The 22,894-nt window shown below is 45.5% G+C and overlaps 1 protein-coding gene across 3 annotated transcripts in view; it reads right to left on the reverse strand.

The window, feature by feature from the left end:
- ATP11A (ATPase phospholipid transporting 11A) overlaps positions 1-22,894 on the reverse strand; it is a 941,588-nt gene that overhangs the window by 462,666 nt on the left and 456,028 nt on the right. For all 3 annotated transcript variants that reach the window (XM_086934336.1, XM_086934337.1, XM_086934338.1), the window contains exons 6-7: positions 10,399-10,527; positions 2,286-2,389 (exon numbers count right to left, since the gene is read on the reverse strand). In XM_086934336.1, the coding sequence (XP_086790462.1) occupies positions 2,286-2,389; positions 10,399-10,527 (233 nt within the window). The remainder of the gene's footprint in view (positions 1-2,285; positions 2,390-10,398; positions 10,528-22,894) is intronic.

Raw genomic sequence — 22,894 nt, forward strand, 5'->3', positions numbered from 1 at the left:
AGCGCGTGCACCATTCTCAGACACCCGACCCTGGGACTCTGAATCCATAAAGAACGGGCTACAACGCGAATGATAGATACAATAGCTTATGACGAGGTGTGAGAGCAGGCGAAATACTCAAACCAGCCAACGCGGCCAATAAAGGAGACAGATTGCTATCTACCCCGTTCTCCACACAGACTGAAGGTGTGTTTTAATGATACTGAGGAACTGCAAAGAGAGCAGATCTAATTCCAAACAATAACTGCGATGCAAACACCGTCTGACAAAGAATCTATCAGAATGCAGTTAACAAGGACCATGTTATAAGGGTCTCCAGGTATAGGCAACCACCCAGTGCCCAAACAGGAGAGAAGTATAATTTTGTGTCTTGAAAAAGATGGCCCACATCCTATGAGTCCATCGAAACGCGTCAACGCCTATTTTTTGCACAATTTAATAACCCAACTCACCCCACGAACATTGAAAGAAAGACAAGTCTGGGTTTGAGTAACATAGAGGGATATAATGTGCACTATCATATGACAAACTGTGAATGTCTGTGTCTTTTCTTCTCTCCCCCTCCCTTTTTATTTTACACTGTATGAATTAGAGTATGCTTATAGGCGTTTCTTTTATACATTTTTTCAACATTTATGTCTATATAAATTGTGTTTGTACTGTAGGAGCATCATTTGAGAATGTCTAAATGAGTTACGTAAAGAGTGAGAAACTCTATTTTAAGCTTTGTGTATGTGTTTTTTAGAACTATGAAAACATTGTTTTAATAAAATTATTGTCTACCTTTTTACATATAGTGTTGTTCATGTTTATGTTCGTATCGAATTGAGTTCTGTGTCCAGAATTAATATTTGGGCTTCAATTCTTTAGACATTTGACCAAGGGAAACTGTTTTACCCTAGACAAGTGTGCCCCATGAGGAAGAGGAGAGCGTTGGAGGGAGCGAGGTCCAGTAGGGAGCCCTACTGTGAGGACTCCCTGAGCGTGGTATGAGGAAATGGCTGTGCACCAACAGGTTGTTGCCTCTGTGGATGATTGATCCAGCGACCCTCGTATGCCAGGAGAGGCCTGCCGCAACCTAAGCTGTGTAGTGAGTGCCATGGGAAAAGCGCCAGCCCACAATGCCTTGTTGTTATGACCCTGTAAGCAGAGGAGGTTCCACTTTTGATTACTTCCTAAATGGTCAAAAGGGGAACTCTTAAGTACAGCCTACTAGTGAGCATTCAATGGATGCGTAAAGCAGTCAACAGGAAATAAACGCAACCACATACAAGGAAAAGGGGGGGACAGGGATTTTGCATAACAAACAAAGAGCCCCAACCTCAAAGGTACTCTATTATTGCTTATGAATGTCATTATTCCTTTGAATGCATAGAGTTAAACATTAAATAGTTATTTTTCTAATAAAAGCAAGTATTTCAAGTATTTGCATGGACATTGACTTTTTGACAGTACTGTGTGCACTTTGAGTTATGAGTCGCGTTAACTCACCTGTATCTACACTTCCCACCCTCGATGGAGCCACGGACTGGTCGTCCTCAGTTACCACTGAGAGTCAAGTGCAGAATGGGTACTTGGCCCAGTTGCTCATGATCCATAGTAGGTTGGGCCTTGGGACATCAGGAGTACTGGAGGTTACTGGGCCCAACCTCCACGGTTGGGCCCAGTAACTCCTTCCTGCATGCCCCATGGCCCTCTGAAAGGAGTTCTGACACAAGGTTTTGTAATAAGTGAGTATAGAAGATCATCTTCAGAAGCTAACATAGTTGAATCTCATTATATCACACTCTAAAATCTGCCCTCACCAGACTGAAAAGGTCAGCAGTCTCTCTGGATATTAAACATTTAAAGAAGACTCAACATTCACTAGTTGCTTTTTCATTTTTTGCACCAATTTTCATATTTGTCAAACAACTTATTTTCTTTTTTAATACTTTTACCTTATGTTTCCGAAGTGCTCTTTACAAAGATGAGGACATTTTTGCTTAAAAGGTGTTAAGGACATAAGAGTCAACCTTCTTTTGGGATGTCTTACCCTTAACACAAATTACCAAGCATAGGAAAAATCTATGGACGAAGCAGAATGATGCAACTTCAAACTTAGCTCCTCAGGTGTAAGAATCCTGCCTTAAAGTGTCACCGCTTGCCCTCCCTACCACCTAGCAATGCAACTTACTTGTGCAATCAAATTAAGGTATTTTTTTTAAAAAAGGAATGTGAACTTACCATTTTAGAATTAAAACATGTTTAAAAGATATTGTGAATGCCAATAAGAATGTGCTTACTTATACAGATCAGGCTGAGGCTGTTCACACTCTATGGTAGCATGAAGGGTGTCAATGTCTTGTTCGGTACGGAAGGCTTTCGTATCCTGGATGGCATAATGTGTCTGGAATGAAGAAAAAGGTTCGTCTGAATGCACCCATTTTTGACTCTAAAAACGAAACTGCCCAAGGCTGGCACACTATTTGCATAATGAGAAAATCCTAGTACAAAAAAACGATCAACAAATAACACTAACTTCACATAATTTTATTTTAGTAATCAACAGGCAAGAAATTAATCATATCATTTCTACTCTTGATTTCCATTGAGATGAAAATCGCACCTTTGTCTGCACAGGGCACCTTATAACCTTCTGCCTTGTGGGAATGTTAAGCAGTAAGACGCCTAGTATTTCAGACATTCGAATTAGATGCTCTCCAAGGCCAGTTTGATTTAACACAGGTACAAATCTTAATTAGTGGAAGGGCAGGCAATCAGATAAGGTGAAACTATTGCCAATCTGACCTGTCTAGAAGTCATGTCAAACTTGACTACAGTTTTGGTTCCCCGGAAAACAAATCTGCAGCAAAAAACCTAGCCGTCACAAGATGGCAAATGGAATGTGTCAAAAACCTAAAAAGTATTTGTATGGGGATGAATATATAGCCAGGAACCAATTAAACCTCTTCCCTGGTCCATACAAAATGTGCACGTGTCCCCAAGCAGATGAGGTTGAAGTAGATCGAAGCACCCAGTTTACCTGTGCCCTCTCCACTGCCACCACTGATTGTTGTGAGGTAACCTACTCAGTCACCTGTACCCCCATGCATGGCCCTTGTTGGTCGGTCACTAGACCCTGATGCCTAGGAACATTCGTCCCTTTTTTGCTGCCTACACTGCCCTCTTTTCTCACTCACAGGAGCATGGTACCCGGGTGCATTCTGTGCTCTTCTTTCCCTGTCCTCATTGCTCGCTCTCTAGATCATACCATCAGTGCATCTGTGCCACACGCCACTGCTCTCATTGCTTCAGTCACAGGATCATGCTACTCAGGCACCTGTTACTTTATTGAACAATGTTCCTTAGAGGGAAAATCTAAAAGACAAATGAGATATAGACCTTAATGGGTACTATATATATTCAATGTCCAGCCGGACAGAGAATTTTTAATATGCAATGTATTAGGAATAACAAATGATACAAGAAAACAATACAGCGGTACGCAATCCTGCACCAGATACAAAGGACAGGGAGCAAATAAACAATACACAAAACAAGTTACAGGCAAAACTGGATCTACGGTAGCTTGTACTGATCAGAGAATAAAGCAAGCTAACCACAATAGTAACCACATTAATTATGCACATTGGACCATAGTGGCAATATTTTAAATTGTCGACAACATTTCGAACCCAAGCTCATTAGATAGAGGGATCATCATCAGGACTACACAGATGAAATTGCCTGGTACAGACCGCAATGCCGCACAATTTAACCTCGTGATTGTGTGGGTAAAAAATGTTGCACGGCTCCTTGGAGTGGGTATATTCCTTTGTCCAGGCAGGTTATGCGCACTTTGAGTTGTTGTCCACTTAAGGAGTTAAGGTTGTAGTTGAGCGGAGCAACTACTTCTAAAAGCCAGCCTTACATTAAGGCAGAAAACCAAGGATCAATCACTTCCTCCGTTATCCTGGAGGTTTGTGAGCGGTGGTTGGGCTTTAGCGATGCTTCAATGAAGATCGGCAACGGTGTGCCTTCGGTTCCAGTGCAAGATGGCAGGCACCCGTGTCCTTGCCCACCACCTCTGTTATTTGATATCGGTATGCCAGTACCTTTGCCTCTGTCTTTCACGATTATTGTTGATTTAAGCACAATGTCCAAGTACCAATCTACGGTTTGCTGCATGACGGTATGCTCATAGTGCATGACCAGCAGACATGTCACTTTGGAAGGTATTACTGGTTGCAATTATTGTATGTAATGTAAAACCCAATAAACACATTAAAAAAAGGAGCCCCGCCCGCATCAAAAAAACATTAATGAAGACGAGAACTGCCTGTCTTCCAGGCTGGGTGTTAAATGTGTAGAGGGTGTTGGGTGTCTATGGCAAGTTGGGTGCATAGCGTGCATTAGGCTAGGCCATGCAGCCAACTACTGCAGTGCATGGCCAAATGCTGTGTGCAGTGGGTGTTGGTTGCCTGGGGGGTATCGAGTGCAGCAACCTTGCTGCAGGCTTAAGCTTAAAGTTAAATATGTGCAATGTGACCAAAACCCCCAGAAATCTGTTTATACTAGGCAGCCATCAAAAAAGCCTCACTGAAAAGCAGCAATGGGTCCGAAGACCTTGTTGCCCACTGCTTGCGAGCACCTTTGCTTTGGTCTCCTCAGTAGGCATCTGGCACTCTAGCACCCCTGTGGCTCTCTGAACTTCCACCCCGAAAGAGGCAATCTCTTTGGGAGGGGGCCTAATAGTGAGTCCAACTCAGCTTCAGGAGAGGTGTCAAGGACCCAAGCATTCTGTAAGTTTAAGTTTAGACCAGTGTAGGGAGAGAGGACCAAACAGTCAGCCTCCTCATCGTCGCATTCATCCTGAAGAAAATGCTGACTGTTCTGTCCAGCATCAGAATCGGATCCAAAAATAGCCTCCAGCCATCTGTGATAATGGGGAAAAAGCTAGGGTTCTCTTTTAAGACTTAGGGCTGGGGCATCGCTCTACTCTGTTTCAGATACAATCGAAACTAGCAGTGGGGTTGTATGTTGAAAAGTCATCTCTGGGCCCAAGGCTACCAATGAACTGTCTGGAACCAGAGTGGCCTTCAGCAAAGATGTGATTTTGTGGCTTGGCGCCAGCAAGAGGCCTGGCACAAATTTGCCGGTTCAGTTAGCGCTGAGGAGGGTCCCGCTGGCATAAGTCCAACTGGAGGGCATAGCAGATCAATGGTACTACATTGTGATGTAGAAGTATCCCCCCCAAAAAGCTACTAAACCTCTCTGAAGGTCTCTACAGTCGGAAATGGCCCAGGAAATTTAGGCTCCAGGAAATTTGGGGCCCATCAATACTAACCACGGAAAGTGATGAGAGTTTGATGATGAAGTCAGATCCTTAAAACGATGACTGCGCAACCTCTCCATGGAGTGGTAGCGGCGAGGAAGAGTGGACTCCCATTTAGATATTCTGTGCTTAAGTCCAGGCTTACTTTTCTGACTTCTCTTGGACTTACCAGAGGACTGGGACCAAGACCAAGAACTGGACTGGAATCGTCACGGGACTTTGAATCTTAACAACCGTGCTTCTTGTGTTTCGTGGTGTATGACATTGCTTTCTGCTCCCTGACAGCAGTAGGGAGCACATATCTTTGATTTGAATCATGCTTTGAACCTAAGCTCCAAAGGCAGACTTTGACGGATCTGGACTGACATCAGTTTTCTGAAGGTACGCCATGGTTTAATGCTTCTAGGCTTCAGAAGGGAAAATGTTCCTCTGCACACTATCGTTAGTAGGTTTTCAAGAGTTGGTGAACACAAACAAAATGTATAAGAGTGGTGCTACTGACCAGCGTCAAAAGGTGTGCAAACAAAGGAACGGAAATCAGCACGCAGAGATGGTGCCTATGTACAACTCTGCATTGTCAGTTCCAGAGATGGGACAAGGCTGCCACTGAGTCCAAGTGTGCCAACTATCAGCACGCAAGATCTGTTGTAGGAAACATATTCGGATTCAGTCTGGCACCTGGGTGAATTCAAAAGGTGTGGAGTCGGGGCGTGGCTAAGATGGCGGCCTGACTGGACGTGTCTTACGAGGCTCCCCAGCCCTAAACCCCAGATCGCCCCTTTACTAGCGGGCAATACCCCTAAAAATCCCACGGACACCAAACCAGAGGGGCAGCACCTATCCCGGCGCTATCTATTCGCCGATCCGAGTGACGCAGCCGTTGGGTGAGGAGGTGGTCCGGCTGAGGCCTTCATCAGCGCGAAGCGGCGTAATGGCGGCTGAGTGAGCCCGGCGCCCGAGGAAGATCTCCGCGGCATGGGGAGCGCTTAAGGCGGTGGTGATTGGCGACCAAATCGCTGTAGCCGCCGCGGAAGCCAAAGAGAGGAGGGACAAACGGCAATCCCTGTCCAGCCAAGCGCTTGAACTAGAACAGGCTCATAGTCGAACCGGGGACCCCAGCCTCTGGCGCCAACTCAAGGCAGTTAGGGCCCAACTCACAAGTTTAGACTTAGACAGAGCAGAATACGCGCCCCTTCGATTGGGCTACAAGTAATACGTAGGCGGCAATAAAACAGGGCGCTTGCTTGCGAGCAGCCTCAAAGTCAAGATCCTGCGCGCGAAAGTCTCCTCCATTCAAACCCGAGAGGGGCACATCACTCAGGAGGACGACCAGATCGCAGAGGAGTTCCGGGCGTTCTATGCCTCCCTGTACGCGGCGGAACCGCCTACCGGGCAAACGACCGCCGAAACCTATCTCAACGGGACGGCAATCACGCCTCTCGATGAAGCCACTCGGGATTCTCTCGACGCACCCATTAAGACAAACGAAGTTATCTCCGCGATCGCACGCCTCAAGCAGTTAAAAGCCCCGGCCCGATGGCTTTTCGGCGGGTTTTTATAAAGCTTTCTGCCCCATACTAGCGCCAGTATTGACCAGGTTATTTAACTCCTTCCAGGGCAGGGGCTCTATTCCCCAGGACATGCTAGAGGCTGACATTGTGGTCCTTCCCAAGCCGGGCAAGGACCCGTCTCAATGTAAGGCTTACAGACCCATCTCGCTACTCAACCTGGGCCTGAAACTATTCACTGGCGTGCTGGCGGCACGATTGGGCCCATGCTTGCCTGGCATCATCGAACCAGACCAGGCGGGATTCATCCCAAACAGGCAATGCGCGGACAACACCAAGCGCCTGCTCCACGTCATTGACAAAGCCCACTTCAATGACTCCGATGCAGTCCTCCTGTCAGTGGATGCCAAAAAGGCGTTCGACAGGGTGGATTGGGGGTACCTCGATGCAGTCCTGGCACGGTTCGGGATGGGCGACCGGTTCCGCACGTGGGTTTGCCAGTTGCTACGCAGCCCCGCAAGCCACGATAAATCTCAACGGGGTACGCTCACGGCCATTTTCTATCCAGAGGGGCACCAGACAGGGGTTTCCACTTTCACCCCTACTGTTTGCGCTATACATCGAGCCGCTCGCGCAAAAGGTACGAGATAACCAGGCCATTGTCGGGGTTCAGTTTGGAGGAGAACCACAGACCATAAGTCTTTACGCGGACGACGTCCTCTCTGCTCTGGTGGACCCCTCGACATCAGTGCCGGCCTTCCTCACAGAGATGGAGGACTTCAGGAAACTATCGGGTTTTAGGATGAACATCGAGAAATCGTTGATCTTGCCACTGGGGCGGAACGCCCACGCGACTGCAAAAAACCAGCGGCAATATGGGGCCTTTCGTCCCGGATGTCGCTGCTTTACCTAGGCATCTCCCTGACACCGAGCATGACCCAAACAGTTGAACAAAATTATACGACTCTGCTTGCTGACTTGCAAAGCCACCTGGCAAGGTGGCGCCGGCAGCCACTCTCCTGGCTGGGAAGAGTGGCGGCAGTCAAAATGACTCTCTTGCCGAAAGTCTTATACTTGTTCCAGACCATCCCGGTGACTCCCCCACTGGGCGTGCTTAAGAAACTGCAAGATAGCATCAGACAATTTGTTTGGGCCGGCAAACGACCGCGACTTCGCAGAGACCTGAACACACGTGCAACGTCAGAGGGCGGCCTGGGGGTCCCTGATCTACTTCGTTACTTCCAGGCGACGCAGCTCCGATACCTATTGGAATGGAGCCGACCCGAATCGGAGAAAAGATGGTTATTTCAGGACCGAGTTATGGGCCAGATGTCCTTATGGAAAGTTCCATTCCTGAAACGCACCGACAGGCCATCATATCTTAAAAGATCACCCATCACGAGAACAGTGATGCAGGTGTGGGACAAAGTGGCGGTCCCGTGTGGCCTCACCACCTTTCCGTCCCAGATGACGCCCCTGTTTGATAACCCGGCCTTCCCACCGGGAATGATCCCCGGGTCATTTCCGCAATGGCGGGCGTCGGAATGCAAAGCGGCCGGTGACCTCTTTGATCCCGAGGGCTTCCTACAAATGCACACCCTACAAGATTATTATACGCTCCCTCAGATCCGTCGCTTTCAATACTTTCAGATCAGGCATTGGCTTACGACGAGAGAGGTGCTGCCCCACGTGAGCAGACATCTCACGACTTACGAGAAATGGCTTCACACGAAAACGACGGATAAACAGGCGATTATTGATATTTACAAGATGCTCAGCCCACCTCCTCCCACCTCGCGGTCAGCGGGTCAAAAGCGATGGGAACGTGAATTGGAGCGCTCCCTCACAGACAAAGAATGGCAAGACATATACTTCAGAGCCCATCACACTGCCCGGAACGTAGCCAGCAGAGAATCTGCGATGAAAATAGCATACTACTGGCATCTTACACCAGCACGGCTGCATCAGAGCAACCCGCGTAGGGACCAGACATGTTGGAGGGGATGTGCCCACACAGGGACACTTACCCATATACTGTGGGAGTGTGCGGAAGTACGGGAGTACTGTGAGCAGGTGTTTACGGAATATCGATGAACACTTTGAGACGGAGATCCCCCGATTTCCAGCATATACACTTCTCAGTCTCCCCAACGCCATCACGTTCCCTCTCAAATCGCTCAGGGGGAGGCAGATGGGGTTGGCCATGGGGGCTGCCACTCAACATATCCTGTCATTATGGGGCACCCAGAGGAAACCCACACACACGGGGTGGCTTCACAGGCTTTGGTACGTCATGGGTATGGAAAAGATACAAGCCTCCCTCACTCAGACACGAGACACATTCCTGGGCACTTGGCAGCCCCTGGTCTCTCTCCTGTCAGACGAATTTACTAAAATCACATGCCCAAAATACCTCAGAATGTTCCGTCTACCAGACGACTTTAGGAAGGACCAAAGAGACCTCACTCTGAACCTCACAATTTATGCATGCCTTAGAACGTTTAGCTGATGACTGCTTACCACACCGGGGGGGAGGGACACGGGAGGGAAAGGGGGAGGAGGGTTGGGGGAGAAGGGTATGTTGGATGTTGATGGGATTGTTTCACGACATTGCACGTCAATTCTGGGCCCTCACTCACCTTCATGGACACATTCTATTACGCAATGGTGAGAGTCGCCCTCCGGCGGGAGGGTGGGATAGACAATTTGAAGGACGGGAGGCCCCTCGAACTATTCTCATGTCCTATTGTCATGTGTTTGCTTTTCAAAAATTCAAAAAAAAGATTTAAACAAAAAAAAAGGTGTGGAGTCAGAAGTCTGATATAACCCTGAAAAGTTCATTTCACGTCCTAGAGCCTGAACCTGGGTTCTTGAACCCAAAGGCTCTGACTGGGCACCTTTAGCGGATGCAGAGCTCACTCCCTGTATTTAACAAAATAAATAAATAAAGCAGTACATAAGAGGGCAGGATGTTGAAAATAGGTAAAAATAGGATGTTATTGCAACCACGATACCCTAGAAACCTATAAATGCGAATTGCATACGAAGAAGTTTTTCCACTAGAAATCTAAGAGATTACACAAAATCAATACAAATCAAAACACTTTATGTTAAATCACCCATGAAAATGTAAACAATACACTTGCACCAGGTAAGCTCTCAGAGATAAGTTGATGGAAGGGAGAACCTAAACGATGCAATAAGGAACCAACAGCATAATTCATTTTCATTGGGTCAAGCAAAGGAAAATGGACACTGAAATCTAGCCATTCCCTATGTAAGGCAAACACAATCTGACGTGGGTTATTCATTATGTTCCACTGGCAAACTGCCTGGTATTTTCATATTCATGGTAAATAAAATTGATTGAGAGGAATTTCGACTAGGTGGACACAAAGTCTCTTAATCTACAGTGTTCACTGTACATGTGGAACAGTAACCACATTTCAATTGCCTGGTGCCTCAAATAAGTGCACTGAAAGCATTAAATAGATCATCACAAGAGCGTTCATTTTCTGTCGCACTGAAGGACACTTCCTTGTGTCTGTTAGAAATATTAACAATATAGATTACCTTGTGGCTAGATTCACCGTCCAGGCTGGCTGTTGTAACAAAACATGTCCCGTCCATTCTGCTTGATGATATAAGAATTAAATCGCAGGGAAAGGTTTCATCTTCTTTGACCATCACAACATCACCAACCTTCAAGAAAGTAATTCAAAAACCCAAAATATTTTTTTTACTCCAGGGCCTGGACAAACGATGCATATTCAACAGAGAGGTGCTAATCAAACAATAACATTTATTTGGTCGTGTTCACTGGGTTAGAGAAGTATGCATTCAGCATGGGACCCCACACATCTTCAACCAAACACTGCATCATCATGGATTACTTTTATACACTTACACACTTTAGTCACAACAATGCTTGGTTTTCAATATAATTTCTGAATCGGAAGAAAAGTTGGTGGGTGAATGCTAGTAACATCCATCTTTTTGAATGCAGAATTGGGGTTCATATTACTCCACCTCAATGAAGGCCAATACCATTAGAAGTTAGCAACAAAAAATAAGTTGATGGTCATATGAAACAAGTCTGTGTCAGAAAAAAACACTTTTAAAAGGCAGAGTGACAAAAAAACTTGATGCACAAAAGAAAGGTTTTCAAACTGAAAAAAGTAGAAAAATGCATGCATTCGGGGATTGAGTAAGGGGAGAAGTTATGGCTAGGATTAGAGTACGGGTCAATGTTAGGATTCAGGTAGGTGAAGGGGTTAACGTTCAGTTAGGCACATGATTTGGGACAGAATGACAGCTGGGAACTAGTAAAGCATGGTGTAAGAAGGATAAGCAGGGTGGCACAGAAGGAGACTTGGAGAGGTACACCCTCCATAAAATGGTAAAGACAAGAAGGTGTATGGGAAACAAAGTTAAGGGTTTTGGTTAAAGAGGGGTTAGATTAATGAAGATCAGCGTACAATTCACCAATATATTTTCACTGAAATAAAAAAAGTTTACAGGGACGTTACATTTAGCAAATAGAAATTATAAAACCATAGAAATTCACTAAAACACGCTCCCCGCCATGTACAGTTTTCTTATCAATAAAGTTACAGCAAATACTGCACTGATATTATCAATGATGTCACAGAAGATGTCACGAGTGATGCAATATGTGGGGTAATTAGCAATACATGGCGAGTGCCCAAGTTATAGTTACCTTAGGGCACGAGTTATAGTTTCTTGAGATAACTCAAACTATAACTGCTGAATTGATAACGTTGTGTGTGTGTAAATTGTGAACCAAACTATAAAGTCCCTGTAACCTTTTGTTTTCTAAGTGAATTTTTTAAAACAGCGGAGGTTTGGCCACAGGCCTCCGGACCAACCCGTTGCATGCAGCCAACCCACATCACACACACATTTTAGCCGTGTGCAGCAGGGGGTTGACCGCAGGGCTTGGCCTGCGGCCAGTGCTCTGTGACCAAGCCTCTAAGGCAGCCAAACTGGGAGGGGGCACACAGCCCCCCTTCAGAAAAGCTCCCCAGCTGTATTTTGGCCCCCATCTCAAAAGGCCCAGCTTTATTGTAAATGGGGAGGGGGCACGCAGCCCAACTCCCCAGGCCGATTTCTGGCCATGGGGACCACCTTGCCCTTGCCATATTTAAGAGGGGGCACGTTACCCCCATGTCTCGGGCTGCATATCAGTCCGGGGACCCCATCTCCCGGGGCCCGACCTTACTGTGAAAGGAGACGGGGCACTTGGCCCCCCTCCCCGGGCAGATTTCGGCCCGGGGGACGCCATCTTCCAGGGCATGGTCATTCCATGATGGGGCAGACAACCCTCTCCCTGGGCCAATATTTGCTCCGAGGACACCATCTTTCGGGTCCCGGCCAGTATATAAAGGGAAAGGGTGGTACGCATTCCACCTCCTCATACCAATACTGGCCCCAGGGACCCAATGTCCCAGGGCTCAACCAGCATATGAAGGGGGAGAGGGGAACATAGCTCTCCTCCCCAGGCCTACATTGGTCCCTGGGACCTCGTCCACTGTTGGGAGGCCGCGGGGGTAGCCCTAATGGCCTGGCTGCTTCAATTGGCTCCCCGCATCCAGTTATTTATTCAGCGCTTTGATACAGAATTGGAATAATATTGACAACTTGCATAAATTGCAAGATGGATCACGCTCCTGGATGAAAAGAGCTCTGTTAAAGAACTTATTTTTTGCTCATATTTACAGCCAGCAGCGTCAGACTTTGCAGCATTCAGGAGCTCACAAACGTTAAGGTCGGTGGAAGGTATTAATTTAGCAACGTAAAAAGTGAGGTATGAGGAACTAGTCACGGGAGTGACAGTGGCCAGTTGGTCACTGCCTGTGGAACCCAAGACAGAGATGCTCGTATTTCCCTGGGTGACTACCTTGGTCTATCATAGTGAGGTGAAACCAGGTCTGAGGGAGACTTCAGTGACACACGTGAACGGGAGCAGGCAGGATCCGACTTATCTACTTTGGAACATCTTCTGGGAACAGTGGCTGATGACAGAGTGTACTACCAGAATGCTGACTTTCAAATATCGACCTAAAAAAATATTGTGTCCAGAATATAACCTACCACAACACTGTGACAGAAAGTATATTTAGGTAACAGCAGATTTATTATTCTTAACTGCATGTCTACCAACCCTGAGATTTTGAATTGATCTTGCACTCCTCTTCCTAAGCATGAAGGAAGGACAAACTATAGTGGTTGCCCTTGCACGCAATTTCACAGCCATTTTGGAGAGTCAGCTTTGATTTTAATATGAAAACAAGCATTGGCAAAGCAAATAGGTCAACTACCAAAGCTAATAGGTCTCACCATGTTGACCTACTGGCTTTGTCAATGTGTTGGGCCAATGCTGTGCAGCATCAGCAAAAAAAAGGAATAAAAAAATCCTTAGGTGCGAACATGTGTGATGATATATGCTTGCGCAAATGGCACAAATGGCAGCTGCTGGGCCTACCAAAAAATGAAATAGTTAAGGGAGAGGTTAAGTGAGAGCTACGGAGGAGAGATTGAGCAAAGAAGCAACAGTGAGTGGTGGGGTGAGGGGGGGGGGGGGGGTGAGGGAGCAACAGGCCCTTGAAAGCACTTTCTATATCACATTGGAGCCTGACAGTAAATAGCAGCTGCCGGGCCCTCACAAAAAATGAAAATATTTTATTGAAAGGACAATGAGGGGTGGGGGAGCAAAATAGGGGTAGGTGGGGGACATTTGAAGGGTGAGTTATGGGGGGTGGGTATTTGAAGGGTGGAAGGGAGCACACAAGAGAGGGTGGAGAAAGAAAATACATGCATTCTCATGGAGAGTTCAATGAAATTAAAGAATTAGATCCCTAAATGTGAGCAGTGGAAGAACACAGGGATAATAAAGAAACTATGCTCTGCTGGAGCAATAAATACGTTCACAGGAAAACAACAATCAAATAAAGAGCAAGCAAATGAGTGTGTTAGGCAGGTCAGCCAATGGTAAGCAATGGGAGGGATCTAAGCCCACTGTAATTGTTTGGTATGAGTCCCATTGCCTATCTGTACACTGTAGTTTTTAGGTCAAGCCTAGGCAGCACAGGCGCACTCTCTCCGAGACATGCTGTAATCAGTATTTGGGCTTTCAGCCCGCCTATTGGCTTTTTATTGGTAACTTTGATTATTGTGTAAAACGTCTTCCTTTTTAGTGGCAAACCTGTCTTCTTAGCTCCTACTTTTTGATGTTTGTTAACACCAAAAGCACAGCGCCTAACTACTGATAAGTTTCCACTGGTTTGTTGAAGTGTTTGTTTTGGAACTATTTTCTTTTTACCCTGTTCATGTTGCACGTATGCGTATATTTTGTTTGCAGCTCCTCCTGGCTTGGGTCTGAAATTGAAGAGATGTTTGTGTGTTTCAGATATTTTTGGGTGGAAACAACGTGTTTTATTTTGTGAATTTGTGCGCAATGAAAGTCAGACTTCCCTGCATGTTTTTTTAATGTAGGTATTTATTTTGGTTTGAAACAGTTTCTTTATTTTAAAACGGAACAGGTTTTAAAACAGCACCACAAACGTTTGTGCTTTTGCACTATGTTGGTGTTGGCTTTTCTCACTAGCCTCCTTGTAGCACTCGTCGTGAGCGTGTTTTAATATTGTTTGTAAATAAAACTACAGATTCCATATGAAATTAGAAAATGGTTTAGGTAAATCAAGCATTCGCCACCTTTCATTACAGTGCGCAATCAGCAAAGGGTTTTTTTACTTTACTAACATTAAATTGATCTAAACTGTAACAAATATCTCTTTTGTTTTTGAAAACACACGAGCGCATGATATTACGTTGATGTTGAAATACTGTTGCGCTCCTGTTCATATACTTAGATGCTTTTTCAAAAACCACCATCTCCTTGTGAAACAGTGTGCATTCACTGTATCCTATGGGGCCTCACTCGAAGTAAGCTTTACGAAATGTTTTCATTTGGCGTGTTTCCTTTATATTTACAATCCGTTGCTGTACCGGTTTGTTCCCCGATCCTCGTCTCTTTTTGTTTCAATGTCGGTTTTTATTGTAAACACACGCCAACGGTTGTGTTTTTACACTTTGTTAGTGTTGCTTTTTTTCCACTAGCTTCTTGGTAAACCTCATCATAAGCTTCTTTTAATATTGTTTGTAAAAAAAAAAACTACAGAGTCAGCGCATACCCGGCAAACGGTTAATTTCTACCAGCCATACAGCTTCCTTTATTACAGTATTATTCTGCAAAAGGATTTTTCATTTTCACAAATGTATAGAAATATAACAAACTAATTTCTCTGTGGAAAGCACACTTGCACATAATATTACGCTGCTGTTTCTTTTTTTCATGAGCGTTTAAATAAAAAATACATTTTAAAAGAGTTTTATATAGCACGAACTTGACCCGAAGTTATTGGGTATCAAGCGCTTTACAAAGCACCAGTTGCGTTACATGAGGACACATTAATTTTTTTGTTAGGCACAGGGAGATTAATTGATTCGCCAGAATCACAGGATGTTCAGTGTCGTTACTGCGACTTTAACCCAGTTCCCAGGATTCAAGGTTGACTGCCCTAGCCGTTAGGCCAACTGAAAAGCAATAGCGGTCATTATTTGTATACTTTGATGTTTTATTATTTTTCTTCAAATCAGCGGCTCATTTTCAAACAGCATGCAATCATGGTATTCTAAATTTAAAATTAACTATAATGCAACTGCTATCTCTTTAAAAAAAAAACACATCCGCTTAGGTTTAATACTGACGCAGTTGGTGCAGGGTTATTCTTTTCTTTGGTATAAAGCAAAGTCGTTACCATGCATTTCAAATCAAGACAAATGTTTTACATTTCAAACACATGCGGTTTAATGCAGTGATGCTTATCTTACTTGCTGGCAACTTTTACAAGTTAGCACTGGATACAAGCCTAATTACTGGTATGTATACAAAGCAAAAAAAAATAGTAATATGGCAGTGCTTGTTTGTATACTTTATTACCATTTCCTTCTTAAAAAGCATCCGCCTCCATTTATTACAATATGAATTTACCTCTTACTACAGCATGCAATCACGGTATCCTAGCGACTTTACCTCATGTAAAGTTTATAAAATGTTGTCTTTTGTCGTGTTTTGTTGTTATTTACACTATATTGCTGCATTGGTAGGTTCACAGAGCCTCTGGCTCCCTTACTTACAATGCTGGTTCTTCCTTTAAAAACACAGAATAAGAGGCGTAACAAAAGTAGTTGCTCTTGTGCAGCCTCGGCTACAAAAGAATAGCCATCAAACACCAAGTTCATAAGAGATGGAGCGTTGTGACTAACTGAGCACCAGTTGTTCCAAAGGCAAGGTGCCACCTTCGAAATTCATCCATCTCCTCTGCTTTTCCTCTGAATCTACACGTAGCAAGTTTTTTTTCTTTTCTGCAAAGCAGAAGGGGAAGGATGGTTGGCGTTCCTTTGTGTGTATGACGGCAGATCCTTCCAGGCATTTGTAGATAAAGCAATTTCCATTGAACTCTGTTACTATTTTTATTGGGGACAGTGCAGGCCTTTAGTTTGGATGTCACATATAGATTTTTTTTAAAGCCAAAAGATGAGTGAGGCGGCTGCCTGCATTTTGAGCCTTCTGCAGTTTCTGGACCTGGTGTGTGTCAAGACCCAACAAGCATTGGCATAGCCAATAGGTCTCGCCTTTGGGACCTTTTAAGTGTTTAGCAATGCAATAGTTGATGTTTTTGCTCCAAGGATATTGTGCTGCATAACTAAATACTTATAAGGTCCCAAAAGCGAGCCCTATTGGCTATGCCAATGCTTATTTACTGTGGGATTTTATATAGCACGGACTATTTCATTTCAAAGTGCAAGCTAGTTGATAAATCGGAAATAAACTGGCAAAACTGCGCTATACAAATTCATATATAACAAATACACTTTTTTCTAGGCAGTGATGCACATATATTTCTATGCATAGTAAACTTACAAAGTAGTCATTTTTCAATTTATAAATATATTTTTTGTGAATTGTTCCAGGTTGCCTCTTTCATGATCATCTTCAAACCACACCACAAAAATATAATCTGCTATAGAAATAATTTCAAATGATAAAATGTTGCAGATGAGCACAAGTTATACTGCGTTACAATGACACCGCTACGGCACTACCTTAAAAATCATAGCTTAACCACCAGTAATGCGTCTTTTAAGATTTACGAATGGCCGTGGCCTGAGCGAAATTAACAGTGCTTACTGCACATAAGTTGGAACCAAAGTAATGCGGGTACATAACCGGTTCTGACATTGCAAGTTTGACTTTCATTTGCACCAATGCACGTCCAGGTCATATATAATTCAAATTAATAAACAGGGCACCTGCAGCTGCGTCACTGGGCTGGGCACTGAGGGGAGTAAGGGAGGGAGTGGGGGAGCTGCCCGCCCTCCACTGTGTGAAAGTTGGTTTGAAGCAATACACCTGCCACGAGGGGGAATGTCACGAGGGTACAAGTCCCAGGCAGGGCTTCCAACTCACAGGACTGCGGTTACTTGCCTCTGATGCAGTTTATTTTAACTGGTGAAACATCTATTTGCTAGAACAGCTGGGTAAACCAAACCATGCGGGCCGGGCGGAGAGGTGCTCACTACACAAACAGTACTTAAATCGGCACCAAAGTGAGAGAGAGGCGCGGAAGCGGGCTTTGAGCTGCCTCATCATGTTAGCATTCTGTTACATGAAGGCTTTAATTAAGAACATAAAATACAGATACCAAAATAAGGAGAAAAAGCATAACTAGGTGACCTATTACTTTCACCATAACGTTTAAGAGCGTATCAATGAAATAAAAAAATACCATGTGTTTATACGAGAGGATCAAGAAGATCGTATAAAGTTATTAAACTAAACTCTGCTTTGAATTTTACAAAACAAACTATTTACAAGACTATGCTGTAGAAACTAGGAAATGTAAAACAGTGTATATCGTACCTTCAAACATGCTGGCAGCTGTGCGTGCCCTCGGGGTGGGTGGCACGGATTCGTCAACAGTGGCGGGTTTGCATGTTCCGTGCTGCTGAGTTCTGAGGGTGAGGCGGCTCCCCCGCACCAGTAGGGACGGACAGAAGAGGCTGGAGTTCCGGAGCAAGTGCACAAACGCCTCACGCACTGCAAGCGCGCGGCTCCACTGTGCCCAAAGTCCAGTCGGCCTTGCACAACTCTCCCACAATAACACTGAAAAGTGCAGGAGGTGGCGGTGGCAGCTAGAGTGGAAGCTCAGACCTGAGCCAGGCAGCACCTCTCCGGGGAGGAGGACTGGGTGGGGACGCACAAGCTCAGCAGGCGAGGAGACGGGGCTGCTGGGATTTCGCTCAGCCTGCCTGAAATGCCTCTTGGAGATAGTGCTTACAGAGGAAGTGCTGAGAGAAATTAAAAGTAAACATTTGCAGGCTGTCTGCAGTTACCCCGCGATAATAATTCACAGCATTAGGAGCACCAGGGGGCAGGCAGAAACTCACGCCTCCTAGGCACATTCACCTTTTTACATCACAATGTGGCACAGTGGCAATGGTGTGAATTTCAATAGAAAGCTCGTGTTGAGCCACACTTTCAATGCACAACCATAACGGAGGACATCCTTCACACATTTTGCATGTTGGAGGCGTGCCAATGTAATGCTTCAAAATGAAACCACCACAGGACAGTATGTATGAACGACAGCGGTCTGAAGTTAGCTGTATCGTTTTTAAATGGCATTGCATGGTTGTTTATCAGAGGAAGGGGGCCCTCTGTTCCATATCGACCTCTGCTGACCCCTAAAGCCATTTAACCATGTGCACTGCTGAGCGCTGAGCTCCCATTAGCTTTAGCAGACAAGCACTAGAAAACTAACTGCGAGTGGTGTGCACGCGCGCGTGCGCACTACAAGGGAAAACCAGCACGACCAGCGCTGACCACCACCTGCTGAGGGCATGTACAGTGTTTACCTTGCGGGAGCGAGCAGCGGCAGCCGCAATACTTGCAAACAGATGGCGCCGCTGCTCGCTCCCGTAAGATAAACGCTGCACATGCACGTGGGCTGATTGTAATCAGCGCAGAACATGCACGAGTTTCCACAAAAGCCCAGAGCGATTTCAAGAGGTCACTCTAATGCAGCGCTTTCGCGCTGCGTAGGTGAGACCTAAAAATGAGGATGGCCATAGTAAAAGCGGAAGCTAACTACTGCTTCGAAACTACACTTGGGAAATATAGGGTTAGGGCTCTTTTTATGGCGATTCAGTGGACTTTTTTTTCCAGCACCAATCTGATAATTGAGGTCAAGTCCGCACTACCTCTATTTTCTAAATTTGTTTCCTCCCAAGTTATATTTTGTCCTTGAGTTTTTTCCTTAAGTCTCTCCTTTCATTTGCACTTCGATTTCCTCTTAACTCATTCATAACCCTTCTGTGGTTTCTGTGACCTTCTCACTTTTGTCTTATTACTTACCCCAACCACCCATATTTGCCTTCTGATGTCCTTTTCCTTTCTTCTTTTTATCTCTCTTTCCCATACACGTTGTTGCTTTCCTTCTCAGGCTGTCGACCTTCCTCTAAAAATCTGTTTATTCTGTATGAAGTTTTAACTCTCTTTAAATATTTTTGTTAACTCCTTGCTTCCCCTTTATGTCATTCCCCTTTATTATGCATCTTTTCCTTTTTCCCTCCTTAACACATTCTCACTCCTCCTTAATAAGAACAATTGTTACTTACCTGTAAACAGGTGGTTCTCCAGTATTGGTGTCTTTCATAGATTCACATGCTTGAATATTCCCCGTCGTCGGAGTGGGAGTCCCACGGTAAATAAAATAGCAATAAATACTAAATATATAATAATATATAATAAATATATATAAACATAGTAAGGAAAAACCCAAAAAATGCATACAAGAAGCATAGGGTACCTAACCAAAAAGTTCTCCATAGGAATGCATGGGAATATAACAGTTGCAATGCAGCCTATCCTTGTCATTATGTTAGTCCAAACTGCAGCCAATCAGGCGCCAGCAGCCCTCTAGAACCTTCTCCTCAGAGCTCAAGCCCTCAGATTTTCGTAGCACAAGAGTGACCACAGAGTCTATGAGGAGAAGAGAGCCTCTGAGGGGAGGATGGGAGGGTCGCATGTGAATCTATGAAAGACACCAATACTGGAGAACCACCTGTTTACAGGTAAGTAACAATTGTTCTTCTCCAGTATTGGGGTGTCTTTCATAGATTCACATGCTTGAATATAGAATAGTTAGCAGTCCGTATCCCAACACAAAGTTTCCAGAATGCAATGTATAAACAAAAGGTTGGAATCAACGGGTGTAATGACCCATGTCATAGAAGTTATACAACTATATGTGTACATAGAGAAGACATGCATAAAACTGGAAACTAGTAGGAGGAGGGTAGAATAGAGGCTCACTTTATTGAAAAAGATTACGGAGCACAGCTTGTCCCACTGCGGTATCTCCTTCAGCCATGGCACCCAGATTGTAGTGCTTTGTGAACGTGTGCCTGCTGGACCACGTGGCTGCTCTGCAAATCTGATGCAATGGAACTCCGGCAAAGAGTGCAGTCGAAGAGGCCATAGATCTGGTAGAGTGGGCCCGTACTGCAGTCTGTAAAGGCTTTCCCACTTTCTGATGGCAGAAAGCAATCGCCGAAGCCACCCAGCGGGCTACCGTAGGTTTGGTGACTGGCCGCCCTTTTTGAAAGCGGCCATAGGCCACAAAGAGCTGATCCGACTTTCGGAACTGGGCAGTTCTGCTGATGTAAAACTTTAAACATCTTCTAATGTCCAAAGAGTGCAAGCGTTGTTCCGCAGGAGATTGCGGGTTGGCAAAGAAAGACTTCAGTATAACAGGCTCATTAATATGGAAGTCTGAAGGCACTTTTGGAAGAAAAGTAGGGTTAGTGCGTAAAAGCACAGAATCCGGTTTAAACTGTAGAAATGGTGGTTTGATCGTGAATGCATGCATATCACTCACTCGACGTGAAGACGTCAAAGCAAGTAAAAGCGCGACCTTCCAGGTGACATACTTGAGGTCTGCTTTATGGATTGGTTCAAAAGGTGCAGTCATTAATTGTGATAGGACAATGTTGAGGCGCCACTCTGGAGGGGGACGCCGAACTGGTGGAAAAGTCCGAAGAAGTCCCTTGAAAAATTGACGTATTTACCTGGATGAACATAGGGAGGCGGAGCCATCATGGCGGAAGCGTGATATTGCCGCCAGAAAAACTCTTAAAGTAGCATGTGACAAACCCGACTGAGCCAGTTGGAAAAAGAAAGGGAGGAGCTCAGCGGGCGTGGCACGCAAAGGATGTACTCCGGCGTCTGCACACCAGTGGCAAAAGCGTTTCCATTTCAACTTATAGGTCTTTATAGTTGATGGAGCCCTGGCCTGAGCAAGGATGTTACAACACTCCTGAGGGATGGTTAGATGTGCAAATTCACAGTGTTCAGGTTCCAGGCTGATAAGCTCAGAGAAGAGGGGTCTGGATGGTAGATTTGACCCCTGTTCATGGAAAGAAGATCCATTCGAGGATGAAGAAGAATGGGTTTGCATTGAGACAGGAGTAGCAGCTCCGAGAACCACGCCTGTCGTGGCCACCTGGGAGCAATCAGAAGGATGTGGCAGGGTTCTCTCCGAATCTTCCAAAGTACTCGTGGCACTAGAGGGATCGGAGGAAAGGCGTAGGCGAAGAGATTCGACCAATCCATCAACAGGGCATTGCCTTGGGATCCTTTGTGGGGATGCCAGCTTGCGTAAGCGGGGCATTTGCGGTTCTCTGGAGCTGCAAAGAGGTCGATTTCCGGGAATCCCCAACGACGAAAGACCATATCGAGTGTTGGCTGGTGGAGTTCCCACTCGTGGTTGGATGATCTGGATCTGCTTAGGGAATCCGCCAGAAGGTTGGACAACCCCGGAAGATGAACTGCGGTGATTGTGATCTGATGATTGATGGACCAGGCCCAAATCGCCTCTGCCAGGCGGGATAACACCGGAGACTTTGTTCCGCCCTGCTTGTTTATGTAATGCATGCAGGTTGTGTTGTCCGTCTGTATGAGAACCGACTCCCCTTGCAGCACTGGTTGAAATGATTTCAGGGCCAAAAAGATAGCCATGAGCTCCAATTTGTTGATGTGCCAGGTCTTTTGATGCAAAGTCCATTTCCCCTTGACGGAAAGGTCTTGGAGGTGAGCTCCCCAACCCTCCAGGGATGCATCCGTCGTTAAAGTTAGATCCGGGGTGTTGAACAGAAAGGACGTGCCTGCCGCTAGCTGATGTGGTTGTGCCCACCATCTGAGCGCTTTCTTCATGGGGACGGTGATGGTAACCTGATCGTTGAAGGAACCGGTGACTTGACGCCACTGTTTGTCCAGAGCCTGTTGGATAGGTCGCGCTCGTAGTCGGCAATGAGGGACAAGAGCGATGCACGACGAAGCCATCCCTAGAAAGGACTTCAACAAATGGACTGAAGCGCACCTCTTTGCCAGAAGTAGCGAAACTAATCGGAGAATCCTTTGCTGACGTTCCCGGGAGACAAACGCCTTTGCTAGCTTGGTGTCGAGCGTTGCTCCTAGGAAATCCTTGCAAGTTGTTGGCTGCAATTGAGATTTCTCCAGATTGATGGACAGACCCAAGGAACGGAATACTGTCTGACAAATGGAAGTATGGTGTTGGAGTTGTGAGCGGGATTGCGATTTCAGGAGGCAGTCGTCGAGATATGGGAATATCTGGATGCCTTGGAGACGAAGAAAGGCCATGACCGGAGCCAACATCTTTGTAAAGACTCGGGGGGCCGACCGGAGGCCAAATGGAAGGACCTTGAATTGGAAATGAAGGTGCCTCACCTTGAAGCGCAGGAACTTTCGATGACCTGCGAGTATTGGGACATGGAAGTAGGCGTCTCGGAGATCGATGGTCGTCATGAAATCTCCGACAGAGAGTAAACGCAAGATTTCTATAAGCGTTAGCATACGGAAGGTCTGATCCTTGAGATAGTGATTGAGTGCTCTCAAGTCCAATAT

Source organism: Lissotriton vulgaris, chromosome 8 (genome assembly GCF_964263255.1).
Source record: "Lissotriton vulgaris chromosome 8, aLisVul1.2, whole genome shotgun sequence".
In the NCBI taxonomy this organism is placed as follows: Eukaryota; Metazoa; Chordata; class Amphibia; order Caudata; family Salamandridae; genus Lissotriton; species Lissotriton vulgaris.